At 41.3% G+C, this 14,938-nt stretch overlaps 1 protein-coding gene across 4 annotated transcripts in view; it reads left to right on the top strand.

Moving 5' to 3' along the window:
* Positions 1-6,531: 6,531 nt before the first annotated feature.
* PITPNB (phosphatidylinositol transfer protein beta) overlaps positions 6,532-14,938 on the top strand; it is a 68,581-nt gene continuing 60,174 nt past the window's right edge. For 2 of the 4 annotated variants that reach the window (XM_033233094.1, XM_033233095.1), the window contains exons 1-2: positions 6,532-6,665; positions 11,944-11,974. In XM_033233094.1, the coding sequence (XP_033088985.1) occupies positions 6,646-6,665; positions 11,944-11,974 (51 nt within the window). In that variant the 5' untranslated portion in view covers positions 6,532-6,645. Of the gene's footprint in view, positions 6,666-7,020; positions 7,512-11,943; positions 11,975-14,938 lie in introns of those variants that run through there. The other 2 variants (XM_033233092.1, XM_033233093.1) reach the window with 2 other exon arrangements.

The raw sequence follows: 14,938 nt of genomic DNA, 5'->3' as shown, positions 1-14,938 counted from the left end.
CAATACAACAGAGGTTCAGAAACCCGTTTATTAAAAAAAAAAAAGTGACAGAACAATCCACAGATGGAAAAGAAATATTCCAAGTGCACATAATCAACATGGAATTCAAATCCAGAATGTGTAGGAGTGTGTGTGTTGGTGGTGGTGCAAAAGTAATTGCATCTTTGGACCATTAATTTTAAATCATTATAACTAGGCTCAAAGACATCTTTATTCAAAATAGGAACCATTACAATCAACACATTTTTGCCAATGAGAAATAAATTTGTTTATTCCTGTAGCATAAAAATCCATGTTTCCGATTCAACAAACTCTTGGAAAGCATTTTTCTGCATCCTGCTGGTGTGGAAGCGTTTCACCTGCAAAAAGTTGTCAAGATGCTTGAAGTGGTAGTCGGTTGGCAGGAAGTCAGGTGAATCTGGCAGATGAGGCAAAACTTCATAGACCAATTCCTTCAACTTCTGAAGCACTGGTTGTGCAACGTGCAGTTGGGCATTGTCATGGAAAAGAACCAGGACCTGCCAAGAGTGGTGACTCACACCTGTAATCCCAGCACTTTGGAGGCTGAGACAGGTGGATCACTTGAGGTCAGGAGTTCGAGACTAGCCTGGCCAACATGGTGAAACCCTGTTTTGACTAAAAAATACAAAATCAGCCAGGTGTGGTGGCAGGTGCCTGCAATCTGAGGTACTCAGGAGGGTGAGGTAGAAATGCCGGAACCTGGGAGGCAGAGGTTGCAGAGGTTGCCGAAATGGAACCACTGCACTCCAGCCTGGCGACAGAATGAGACTATGTCTCAAAAAAAAAAAAAATAAAATAAATTGGGCCCTTTCTGTGGACCTATATCAGCTGCAGGTGTTGCAGTTTTTGGTGCACCTCATCAATCTGCTGAGCATACTTCTCTAATGTAATGGTTTTGCTGGGATTCAGAAAGTTGTAGTGGATCAGACTGGCAACAGACCACCAAACAGTGACCATGACCTTTTTTTGGTGCAAGTTTGGCTCTGGGAAGTGCTTTGCAGCTTCTCAGTCCAACCACTGAGCTGGTCATCACTGGTTGTCATATAAAATCCACTTTTCATTGCAAGTCACAATCTGATTGAGAAATGGTTTATTTTGTTGCGCAGATGACGACACTTCAAAATGACAACTTAAAACATTTTTGCTCAGCTCATGAGGCATCCACTTATTCAGCTTTCTCATCTTTCCAATTAGCTTCAAATGCCAAACGACCACAGAATGGTCAAAATTGAGTTCTTAGGCAACTTCCTGTGTAGTTGTAAGACGATCAGCTTCGACAATTGCTCTCAATTAGTTGTTGTCAACTTCCAATGGCCGGCCACTGTGTTACTCATACTCAAGGCTCTAGTCTCCTTTGCAAAACTTCTTAAATCACAGCTGCCCTGTATGTTTATTAGTAGTTCCAGGGCCAAATGCGCTGTTCACGTTTCGAGTTGTCTCTGCTGCTTTTATGACCCATTTTGAACTCAAATAAGAAAACCACTTGAAGTTGCTTTTTGTCTAATATCATTTCCATAGTCTAAAATAAATATAAATGGCAAGTAATAAGTCATTAACAAAAAAACATAAAGTGAGAAATGCCCACTAAAATGATGTATAACATAACCACATTTATTTAAGGTTTAAGAGGGTATTCCAGTATCAAATGACAAATTTCAACAATGCAAAAACCTCAATTACTTTTGCACCATCCTAATATACCCTACAAATCAAAAAGAAAAGAACAAGATCAACAGGAAAAAGAAGGAAGAATGAGGCCAAGACCAGAAAACAAAACATCCTCGTCCTGCAAGGAATGCAAAGTGAACACAAGAGTTTTAAAACCAATAAACTGACAAAAAATGAAAATTCTGATAATATTACATGTAGGTGATGACACAGAAGAACAAGAATCTATATTATACACCACAGAGAAAAGGTAATTATGGCCAATACGTATACATGCATGAATGCACATATACATTCTTATGTATGTATTAGAATAACAAACAATAATTAAACATAGTGGTTACTCTAGAGACTGATATCTTCAATTACTGTTCCTGCTTTTTGGAAGCTTTTAAATGGTTCCCATTCACTGAACACTTATGTATCCAGTAAAGTACATAACATAGGTGCTTTATATACTTCATATTTGTTAGTTATTAAATCTGTTGCAAATATTAATAGTCCTCTTTTTTCAGATGTGTAAGACTGAGTTTCAGTGTAAACTGAATCTCTGAGAGATTAAGTCATTTTCTCAAGGTTCAGAACAGTAAGTGGCAGAGCCAGGATTGAGGCTAGGGTCTTTCTACTCCAAAGCCTAACCCTGTCTATCCCAGAGTGATACAATATTATGACCTATGCCCTGATACTTAACAAAATTAAAGCATCCTTGGGAATATTTCTAGTTTTCATAGAAAAATCCTCAATCAAGATCATTCTGGAATGGGTAGAAGATAAAAAGAAATGGGATGGCAAAATGCAGAGGAAGCAAGCCAAATGAAAGCTATAAACCTCGCCCCTAGATAAATGTACACATGAGCCAAGAGCGGTGGCTCATGCCTGTAATTCTAGCACTTTGGGAGGCCAAGGTGGGTGGATCACCTGAGGTCAGGCGTTCAAGACCAACCTGACCAACGTGGTGAAACCTCGCCTCTACTAAACACAAAAAAATTCAGCTGGGCGTGATGGCAGGTGCCTGTAATTGCAGTTACTTGGGAGCCTTAGGTAGGAGAATAGCTTGAACTCGGGAGGCGGAGGCTGCAGAGTAAGCCGAGACTGCGCTATTGCACTCCAGCCTGGGCAACAAGAGCAAAACTCTGTCTCAAGCCTGTAATTCCAGCACTTTGGGAAGCCAAGACGGGTGGATCACGAGGTCAGGAGATCGAGACCATCCTGGCTAACACGGTGAAACCCCATCTCTACTAAAAATACAAAAAATGAGAAGCGTGGTGGCGGGCGCTGGTAGCCCCAGCTACTCCGGAGGCTGAGGCAGGAGAATGGTGAGAACCCAGGAGGCGGAGCTTGCAGTGAGCCCAGATCGTGCCACTGCACTCCAGGCTGGGCAACAGAGGGCAACTCTGTCTCAAAAAAAAGTAAAAAAAAAAAAAAATAATAAATAAATAAATACATATATATATATATACACACACACACACACACACATACACACACATGTGCAATTATGTATATAATTTCAGTAGTTCACAAATTCCCTGGGAGCCCCACCGACAGGCTTTTCTTCGGATTCCAGGTTAAGAATGGCTACTTTAGGAACTAAATTCATTTATAATATTTAAGTGACCATTCAAATTTCTTTGGCCAGAGTTATGCTATCAGTTAGTGCATAAGCATTTCACTCACACTGCTCGTGTTCAGGAATCTTTTACCTCGGTAAAATTCACCATCATTCTTACTGTAATGAGCTCTTTGACCTAGAAGTACATACAAGGGAAGTAATGAGATTGGTAGACATATGACACTGGTAGAATTAGTTTAACTTAACATCTGTGTAAAGGCTACCTTTGAGAGTTCAAAGATAGAACAAGGAACATCACAATAAAAGAAAAAAAAAGGTTGGCTCCTTTTTGTATCTACAGACAATTACTGGTAAAACTTACATTCCACTTTATACACACATTTGCAAAAATGCACCACAGGCTTCAACATCTTCAGCTGTCATACAAGAAAATGTCACACAACAGGGACATAAATCCACTAGTCTATTTTTTTCACATGTATTTGTCTTTTTCTTTATATGTCCTTCTTTCCCATTTTGGGCACTGGTTTGTGGCTTTCCTATTCTCTAGTCCCACTTACAATTCTTTCATTCTGCCATTTTTATCCCTGAAAAAGATGTAGGATTATTTTGTTATATAGATTTCATGTTTTCCAGCAACCTAGCTAATCTTTCCCTCAATAAATACATCTAAACCGGTTACTTTCTTAATCTATCCTTCTCAATTGAGTCTTTTAATATGAACCTTTTGATTGTGACAACAATACATTGCCCGACCAAAGAGTTGTAAAATCTAGTTTTAACAAGAACCTCCCCAATCCTTGGTATCTGTTCTTCATCCTCCACCATTCCCCAGATGACGTCTGATCACGTCTTCAGCAAGAATTATGTTAGGTTACTTTAGCCAGAACCTGATGTATCCTCTTAATTTTCCATCCACAGTTAGCCCTACGCCCAACCATCTTGTTCCTTGGCTATAAATTCTCACTTGCCCATGCTGTGTTCAGAGTTGAGCCCAATCTCTTTCCCCCACTACAAAATCCCATTACAGTGGTCCATATACTTATTTTGAAGGTCCTGAATAAAGTCTGCCTTACTATACTTGAAAGAGTATCATCAAATAATTTTTTTAAACAATAGGAAAGAGAGGCACCATCTATATTGTATACTGGTTTGGAGGTACGCTCCATCCAGCATACTGTCTCGTTTATTTCACAAACATCTGAGTACATCTATGAGAAGAACTGTGTTATGCAGACAAAAGAACTAGTGAACACTTGTGGGGAGACTTCAAAAATTAGAGAAATGATGTAAAATTTCCCTTAATGATTGATAAAGCATGTCAACCATAAATTTATCTGCAATGTTTAAAAAGTTGTATTTTCAACAAGCATAACATGTGGGGAGAGAGTACAACATAAAATGACTCCTTACCACATAAATTTGGCAATTAATCTTAATATTACCTCAGACTTTAAAGAACACTCCCTAAGCATACAGATTTATAGTATTCAATCCCTTAATTTTTCTAAATATCTTCTAGAATTTGACTTTAGTCTCCTTTCCATAATTGAGAACAATTATTTCTCATAAAGATGGTCTGCACGCCCCAACTTAACTTTCATCAAGGAAATTAGTGTAATGAATGGACCAGACTTTGAAGTTTTTAAAATCTGGATTTGAAACCCGGCTCTGCAAACAAGCTAGTACAAGTTACTTGACTCCCTGAATCTCATTTTATTCCCCCTCGTAAAGCATGCTAAAATACATCTCATAATGTTCTAAGGGTGAAATAAAATAAAACATCTCTATTACTTAGCACAGTACTTGGCATAAAATCCAATGTCTAACTTGGCATAAAATTCAACGTCTAATCAACAAAGCGGATTCTAAGCTTCTCAACTCTTGCAAGAAAGAGCATGCGTTTCCTTAAATCTCTGCCCTCACACTAACTAGCACTATTTACACACAAGAGAAATTCGGTGACTCCCTGGGACCGCCTTAGGAGAAAGTTTCTGGAAGTTTTGACATTCCAGAAACCTTCACCTAAGGCGGTCCCTGGGAGTCACTGAGTCACTTTATTTCCATTATTTTTTTTGAGGCAGCCCTAACTCCACAGACGTATATTCCAGTGTCAGATACACCAGATGTTTACACAGAAATGTTTTCGTGATATTTTAATCGTCTTAATAGCCTTTCAACAGGTTCTCATGATTCTTAGAAGACAAATTCTTTACTATGGCCTAGGGATCTAGTTGGTCCCAGCTCATTTGCCACCCTCACTTAGGAGGTTCTGTCCACATCTGCCCTCTAGCCGATCCTTAAATACCCTAAGCTTATTGCATCCTCGGGTCCTATTTCCCTCCAACTGGAATGCCCCTCTCACATCCTAATAGGCTAGGTTCAAACACCGCCTCCTAAGACAGCCCTTGTCTTGAGTCCTCCGCCTTTCCCAGCACTCCACTGTATTCATAGCACAGCACTTCCCCACCACCCCAAATTCTCCCTGCTTTTTTCCCAAGTGAGTTGTCTCCTCTAGACTGTGGGCTTCTTGAGAACAGGGACCGTGCCTGCTTTCACACGCCTCCCCACTGCCTAGAACCGTGTCTGGCACAGAGCAAGCCAGCGACCTCCGGGCTGCAGCTTTGAGGCCCACTGCGCATTCGCTGTAACTGCGCGAACTAACTCCCAGAACAGCCCCCTTTCCTGGGTCTCGAGGCCAAGCGCCTCCTTTCCCCCAGAGGGCCTTCGTCGGGAGTGTTGGCCGCTCATCCTGCCGCGTCACAGGTGAGGTTTAGGATTCTCCGCCGCGGTGCACCTCCGCGAGACCGCGAAGCAGGTGAACGTCCTCCCGCGGAACCTGAGCTGCCAAGACTGGGGAGGGGAACAGAAGCTGGCGTCGGCTGCCTCCAGAACCTGTCAGGAGTCTTTTATGTGGACTACGGAGGTGAGGTATCGGTCAGGGAGGTGGGCCCTGGCTCAGAGCAGTAAGAGAGAGCAGAAAACTGGTCACCGAAAAACGGCTTCCAAAGAACCAACTGGAAAACTCACCGGAAAGCGTAGGCTGCCCAAACGCCCCGAGGGACTGAAACTGAAGGGAGGAGCCCTAGTCAGTGGACAAGAGTGCGCGCGTCGAGTTTGCGCAGCCGCAGTAAAAGCCGCAAGCTCTTCGGCGGGCTGCGCAACCGCAGTGGAGGCCTCGTGTGCCCGGGGTGGGGCACGAAACTGGGCGGAGCTAGGCCCCCTCGCGCGCTGACGCGACTGGTCGCGGCGGAAGGGTGTAGGCACGCAGGCGCTATGGTGGCTCGGGGGGCAGGGAGGCGGGGCCGCGCAGGCGCTGTGAGAGGCGGTAGCGGCGGCGGCGGCGGTGGTATCGGCGGCAGCTGTGAGGGGGTTCCGGGAAGATGGTGCTGATCAAGGAATTGTAAGTGGGTCTGTGGGCGCGAGCGAGGCCGCAGGACGGCAGTGATGGGAGATTCGTTGACGGAGAAGTGGCAGGATATTCCTAAATCGGAGTCAGCCCTGTGTCAGCCCCTCCCTGCGGGCGCCCCCTCCCTCCCACAGGCGCCCCCGGCCCCCTCGAAGCCCCTCAGCGAGTGCGCCCCTCGGCCCTCCAGGCACTGCCGTGGTAACACGGCCTCTCTCTTTCCCGGGGCGAAGGCGGCTGGGTCCCGGCCCGAGCGCATGGCTCGGGAAGGCGCGGCCGGGAGTTTCCGCTGGGACCCGCCTTCTCCCCAACCCCCCACCCCTAGTCTGGGTCTGGGCCCACCCCCAGGCCCGCCGGTGGGAAGGAGCCGCAGTCCGAGGGTGGGAGAGACACGTTGATTCTGACTGATTTGTCGTCCGGGGTGGAGTCCGCTGGTAACCAGCGGGAGATGGGCTTGCCGGTTGAAGGCAGCCCTCGTGTCAAGACTCGCGGTGGGACGTTGGCGCCCTGAAGTTCGTGCTGGAGCCGGGAATCCGGAAAGCCTCCGCTCTGCTAGGCAGCTCCGTTGACTTGACAGGAGAGCCTTTTCTCTTTTTGGTTTCCGCATGTTTTAAGATGAGGTGACATCCTGGGCCCCACCTACTTTCTTAGAAGTTAACACGTGGTCTGTCAAATGGAGGGATTTCGAGGTGCATCCGACCGGCCAAGTGATTTTGTTGAAAAGTCACGGCTTTTCCCACTGGCAAGGACTGTAAACATTACGGAAATCTGCCTGCCTTTGAATGTTCAACCGTCACAGCTGGTTCGTGTCGTCAGCATCCTTTGGGCAGCTACGGAGGTCGAGTATGGCCCATTCGTTGGTTTTCAAATTCTTCATTTTAAATTCTTAGAAATAGTTTTGGCTTAATTTAGCTTTCTTCAGACACCTTAGTGTTCTTAAACCTCCTTTAAAAAGTCATTGATGTCACTTCTCTGAGGCTTAATACCTCCCAAAGACTCCCTGTCTCACCCGGAATAAAAGTCAAAGCCTCTGCAACAGCTACAAGGCTTGACACTTTTTTTCCTGCCCTGATCTCATTTACTACCTTTCCCTTGCCGATTCCATCTTCGCAAGCTTCCTTGCTGTTCATCTACTACTCCAGAGTAAGTTCAGTTCAAGGCCTTTCCACTTGCTTTTGTTCCTTTTGCTTGAAGTGTTCTTCCCCAGGCTCTCTAACTCACCTCCTTCAGGTCTTTGCTCAGACGTCACCTTCTCAGGGAATCCTTTTCTGAAGACCTAATTGCAGTTCCCACTATTTGGGGTGGTATTTATCTTCCCTGCTTTGTCGGTCTCCATAATACTTATCACCATCCTACATGCAACACAATTTATTGTTAATATTTTTCTCCTACTAGTTGTATTCTCTTTTTACATGTAACGGCCATGAGTTTGTTTTGCTCACTCTCATATCCCCAGTTTTTAGAATAGTACCTCGCATGTAATAGGTGCTCGGTAAATATTTGTTAATGAATTGATGAAAAATGATAACTTTGGCCAGTGACAGGGATTTTGAGAAGAGACATTTTGCCTTTTGTTGGTAGAGTGAAAATTTGCGGTTAAAGCTTATTTATAGTACTGAATATTGGGCTTATATAAAACTTTTCTTCCAAGTCATTTATACCGTGTATCGAACAAGTGTTCATTACTCTGACTTCTATATGATGTAGGTAGATGGGTGGCAGACACTAAAACAAATGGAGAAAATAAGAAAGAAGGAAATTGACTTGGCCCAAGTTACACAGCAAGTGAGTTGCAGAACTGATTTTAAATAGATCCAGTCATTTTTCTTTCACTGGAGTATTTCCTACCTCCAAAAATATTACAGAAACACAGTGTTGAGTAGATCCCTCTGACAGTATGTGAGTAGTACGAAGCTAACTCTTGGAAAGCAGTTACTATTGGGAATTTGTGCACTGTACTTTTTGCAAACATTTGCTTTCATTATGAAGATTTAAATGTACCCAGATAATGAGTATTGACACGTGCCCAAAGTCTAATTATTTTTCCCAAAAAGTTATAAATTAGATTTCTTGATGTTAACTCTTTATGTGTATCTCCCCTAGATTTTTTTTCCTCCTAGACTTTTTGAAGGTAGGAGCTGTTTAAGTAATGTCAGTATCTAGCACAGCGTCTAGTCCTAACATGCTGTATTCAGTGTTGTTCAATAAAAAATTGATACTTGGCCGGGCGCGGTGGCTCAAGCCTGTAATCCCAGCACTTTGGGAGGCCGAGACGGGCGGATCACAAGGTCAGGAGATCGAGACCATCCTGGCTAACCCGGTGAAACCCCGTCTCTACTAAAAAATACAAAAAAACTAGCCGGGCGAGGTGGCGGGCGCCTGTAGTCCCAGCTACTGGGGAGGCTGAGGCAGGAGAATGGCATTAACCCGGGAGGCGGAGCTTGCAGTGAGCCAAGATCCGGTCACTGCACTCCAGCCTGGGCTACAGAGCAAGACTCCATCTCAAAAAAAAAAAAAAAAAAAAAAAAAAATTGATACTTATTACTCTCAAGTCAACTTTCTAAAATTCTCATTGGTTAGGAGCAATGAATAGCTTGTTCCTGTGTGAAGATATTGGTAACTAAAATATTTTCATAAATGTTTGTTGTCTTACAAAATTCTTTTTTAAAATTTAATTTAATTTTATTTTATTTTTTGAGGCAGAGTCTCACTCTGTTGCCCAGGCTGGAGTGCAATGGCATCATCTCTGCTCACTGCAACCTCTGCCTCCCAGGTTGAAGCGATTTTCCTGCCTCAGCCTCCCAAGTAGCTGGGACTGCAGGCGCACACCACCATGCCTGGCTAAGTTTTTTGTATTTTTAGTAGAGACAGGGTTTTACCCTGTTGGCCAGGCTGGTCTGGAACTCCTGACCTCAGGTGATCCGCCCACAAAGTGCTGGGATTACAGGCGTGAGCCACCACACCCGGCCCTCTATTTGTTTTTTTATAAGAATGAAAATGTTAGAAATGACTTTCGGAGTGGGCTGTTTCCCTTCAAGTTATTATTTAAGCAACAGATGAAGTTACCATTAATGTAAACTCCTGGTTTTAAAGAATGAGTTACTGATTCCATTTGGAAATTAGGAGGATTTTCAGACATTTGAACATTTTCGATTGGCACTAAAAGTTGAATACTGCTTTTAGAATAACAAAAGAAAATCAAAACCTGTATGTTCCTTTTCCCTTTTACTTGTTAAGCAAATCTTGACGAAGTTACTTGATTCATTGTTCTGAATGTCTTAATCAGTCACTTTCATTTTTTGAAAGAAATTTCCTTGAAAGTGTTCTTAAATAAAAATATCCCTATTAGTGTGTCTGCCACCCATCTACCTACATCATATAGAAGTCAGAGTAATGAACACTTGTTCGATACACCGTATAAATGACTTGGAAGAAAAGTTTTATATAAGCCCAATATTCAGTACTATTCACTAACTTCCTGTTAGTGAGTGTAAAATTACTCAGCAGTGATTCTTTGGTTTTGTGAAACTTTAGGGAAGACTAACTTTTCCTTCTCTATCCCTTCCTTCCATTCCCTCTGCAGTCCATCATCTTGGTTCAGGCCTTTGTGACAGTTCTTGCCTAGCCTCTCAAAAGATAACTTTCCCCACTTCTCCTGCTTGTCAGTGTTTTTAACCACCTGCAGATGACTTCTTCAGGTCAACTGTAGTTGTCACTTACCTCTTGGAACAATCTGGGATTCCTTATTGCCAAATGAATTTAATGGATTTCTTACCATAGTATTCCAGGTCCTGATAATCTGCTCCCAACCTATAGCTTTCTAGTCTCCTCTCCCCCATTTTATGTTTTGGGACAGTGAGCAAGTTAGTGTGTACTGAGGAGAGAACTAAAATGATTCGGAGTTTTTAGGTATGAAAGGACTTACAAGAAGTTTGTTCTTGATGGAGAGTAGAAATTAGTGACCATTGTGGGTTTGAGAATGTTCATTGTTTTTGAATCACCATTATCAGAAAGACAGAGCGGTGAGTAACTCTGTAGTCAAAGGGGAGGGAGTAACAGACGTGTTGTACATGTTGGAGATTGAGGTAATGTGAACATTCAGGCATAGATGTTTGAGGAGAGTAGGGAGAAAGGAGTAGGTGGAAAGTATAGCTGGAATGCAAACTGGATATAATCTGGGTTGTATTATCCTCTTCATACTTACAAATAAGAAAGACTATTAAAAAAGAATGCCTAGGCCAAAAAGATTGTCACTAATACAAAAAGTAAGCTAAATGGCTCTTACTGTAAGAAAAAAATAGAAAGAAATTATAGCTGAAAAGAAATTGGAATGAGGAAAACTATTGAACATTTTCCATAAAATGACAGGTAAGATTAGGAAAGTATGAGAAGGATCATATACCCGCATCCCCCAAAAAAGGAAGTTGCTGTCTTGGAATCAACTATAATTATGAGACCATTTATATACAGGGATAGTCTTGATTTTCAGAATTTATGGTGGAAATAAATTAAGGACTCTCCTTATAAAATCTAGAGATAAAATGCAATATTTTGATAACATAATATACCATGATATTGTTTTTGGACTTTGTCTTTTAAGACTGCTTGCAATGGAGCTATAATGACATCTTTTTGATATATACAGTAAGAAACTCTTGGATAGGATCAAACATATGTCAGTCTCATATTGTATATATACTGGAAGGGATTATATAAGCGTCAAGTAGTTTCCATAGTAAAATTTTTTCTTACTAATTCTACACGACTCCTTATTTGTATCTCAGTAAACTTGAGGAATAATTGAATAGTGGGGGAACAGTTTCTGGAAGCATTTATTCAATGAGATTCAAGACACGTATTCTGTAAGAAGCATCATAAAAACAAAATGCACAGTATATAGGTGGAGAAAGAAACCATACTAAAAATTTTGTCAGGGCAACCTGACCAGACAATCTACAGATAATACATTCTGTACCCTGCAGTTTTCAATGTTGAGTTTTCTGTTTTTTCTTTACAAGAATCTCTGCAGCTGCTGTTTGGGGTCCTGGGAACACTAAATGCAAATGATCATTGAGACCCAGGAATGATAGTTTTACTTCCCCAGTTAGGGTGTTAGGCATTGCAAAGACCCTCTTCCATAAATGACACCCTTGTATTTTTTGATTTAAGAGACCTGTCTCTGTTATCATTGGATTTAAGGTGAAACCTCTTCAGGGATCTGTGTTTAAAGCTATTTTGTATGTAATATATATATTTTTTTCTTTTGTCTTTTTAGCCGTGTGGTTTTGCCATGTTCTGTTCAGGAGGTGAGTTTTTCTTGCTTCTGCATCATTTTATTGGTATATGTACTGTACTTTGATATGTTACTCTAAACTGACATTTTCATAGTATTGATTTACCTTTTCATTCTACCTTATGTGACAAAATTAATTATATGAATGATAATTGCAATGAATTGCAAAATGAATTAAATGAATGATAATTTCTTGCTACACTGTCTTGTTTTGGAAGAGTCTAAAGAATGTAGTTTAACCTCCTGTCTAGTGCAGGAATTCTTTCTACAACATCCTAGAGAAATGAGGCTCCAGCCTTAACTTAAGTACTTTAAGGTTAAGTAACTTGCTACTTAGGGAAGCAGCCTGCTTTACTGTTGGACATTTTAAACATTTGTGTTTGAACCAAAATCTGCTTTTCCTATAATGCTTGACTCTTGTTTGCAGTTTATCCCATTTGAGCAATGGGAAATAAGCCTGTTCTGTCTTGCAGTGGTTAATCCTTCAGGTTTTCTCATGGCAGCTCTCCCCTCCAGGCAACCCCGTTCCCCACAAGCACTTTTATTTCATCTTAGAAAGTCTCAAGGTTAAACATTCCCAGCACATTCACTTGGCTCAATACAGCATGAGATGTAGACTTCCTAGCAGCTGGTCCTATACTATATGTGTTGTAATTGTTGATCTGAACTGAAAACAGTATTCCAGACATGGTGTGACCAGCACATAACTGTAAGAGCTCCTTGTTTTCCTCAGCCTGGACGTGATACAGAAATATATCACCTATTCAGAACTTGCATGTCCTGCAGTTATAGCCATGTGTAGTATAGCCAAGAATGAAGATAAGAGCAGAAACAGCTTCTGAGAAATCAAGATATATATAGCAAAACCCATAAAACCCTCTAGGCTCTTCTTTAACTTGCACACAGTTCCCATTTGCTCAGTTATCTGGTTTTCCTAGAGCTGACAGTAGATTAGAAGCAGTGACTTGGAAGTGGGACAAAACAAACTGATAACCTAAGAAGTGACAGCTGACAGAAGACAGAAAGAAATGCAAGAAGTGAAAAAGAGTAGCTCTCTGGCACTGTTTAGTGTAGACTTGAACACAGTTGTGTATATCTCAGGAGGATTCACTACATTAAAACACTCCAGAGAAGCCAGGCGCCCTATTCTCTGTTTGTACAATTGATTGTTTGAAGTTGAATGTGGAAACTGACATTAGTTTCTGTTAGACCTTTTCTTTTGGTTTCAGCTGGTTGAAACAGCTTCTCCAAAATCTCTTTGAGTCTTGGTATTGTCACTGAAAATACTCTTCTCGGCTTTTTGTTATACTCCCCTTTTTTTTTGGAGATGGAGTCTCCGTCGCCCCCAGGCTGGAGTGCAGTGGCACGATCTCAGCTCTCTGCAACCTCTGCCACCCGAGTTCAAGCAATTCTCCCTGCCTCATCCTCCCTAGTAGCTGGGATTACAGGCACCCACCACCACACCTGGCTAATTTTTGTGTATTTAGTAGAGACTGGGTTTCACCATATTGTTCAGGCTAGTCTTGAACTCCTGACCTCAAGTGATCCACCTGCCTCGGCCTCCCAAAGCCCTGGGATTGCAAGCATGAGCCACTGTGCCAGGCCTACATGCACTTTTAAAACATGCCTTCTGTGTCTATTTCTTATTCTTTTTTTTTAATTTTTTATTCTTAAAAAAGGAGAATGAGAGAAAGCCTAAGTAGCATGCCATGAAATATCAGTCCATTAACATTTTTTTGTATACAGTTCTTTTGAATTTTTGTTATTGTGTGTTCATTAACAAAATGAAATTTATCTTTTGACTTAGACTCATTTTAGTCCTATTTTAGAATATGATAGTGTTTAAAAATACATGTTGAAGGTATTTAAGGATCGTGGCATTATTAGACTAACCCTAGTGTTGTATCATGGAAAGCCGAAAGGAGAAATACAGTCCTCTCTGCAGGCTCTACAGACATTTATTTTGGGAGCATTTAAGAAATATGTTTGGTTTCAACTTCCCAAACACTTCCAAATTGAGTAAGAGTGTGTGTGGGGGTGTGTTTTTAAATTTAACTAATGGGCAAGATAGCATATCTCCATGCAATTTATAGATACGAATATTTACTGAGCTTAAACTACCGGTTGTTTTGGTCCCTCACATAAAATGTTAGTTTTGAAATTACAAGTTCTTAGAGGTAGGTTTTTGTAGCTTTTCTTTGAAAATATGCTTATAAAGAAAAAATACACTTCTTCAAGCTGTTTTCATTAGAAGGAAGAAATTTAGCCAAATTTGAAGAGATGGAAGATAGTGCCACGGTTGGGTCACTGGAACAAATAAGAACACGAGAACTTTTCCCAACATTTGTTGGAACTAGCGACTCCTGATTGGCGCAGAAAATACAGCTGACTTACAGATATATTAGTGATGCAGGCTTCTGAGACTTCTGATTTATGTTAAATGAAATAGAAACTACTGTCAGCAATTTCCTGCCTTTTATGGTAATATGTGTATAGTTATATTACTTTAAAACAGTTTCTGTTTGTTTACTTGAGGACTCAAAATGAACATTTCTGATCTTGGGCCCCCAATACTGTTTCTGGTTAGCTGAGGAAGGACCAAATTGGGTGTATCATAAATAAGTCAAGGAAAAAACGACCCCAGAAGTCTACTAAGATTTGGACTATCTATTATGTTTCTTTGGATCTCCAGGCTTTTGTTATTGTAGTTTACATCCTTCCCCTTTATCATTAAGAACAATATGCTGGTTGCTCAGCTTTAGTTGGCAAAGTGCCAGTTGTATTTCTGCCATAACTTGGAATTTTGTGAAGTTAAATGAGAAATAATAGAGGTGAAAATGCTTTGTAAAGTACAAATATGTATTGTTCAGAAGTTGAAGCAAGTTTTGAGACATTTTCTTGATAAATGGATAGTGTAAAGGCACCAAAGTATTTGTAACTGGCAAATTTTTTGAATAATGAAAGTTCTATAAAATAC

Source organism: Trachypithecus francoisi, unplaced genomic scaffold, assembly GCF_009764315.1.
Source record: "Trachypithecus francoisi isolate TF-2019V2 unplaced genomic scaffold, Tfra_2.0 Lachesis_group14, whole genome shotgun sequence".
Lineage (NCBI taxonomy): Eukaryota > Metazoa > Chordata > Mammalia > Primates > Cercopithecidae > Trachypithecus > Trachypithecus francoisi.
The sequence above is the reverse complement of the archived record's forward strand: the minus strand, read 5'-3'. Positions and strand labels throughout refer to the sequence as shown.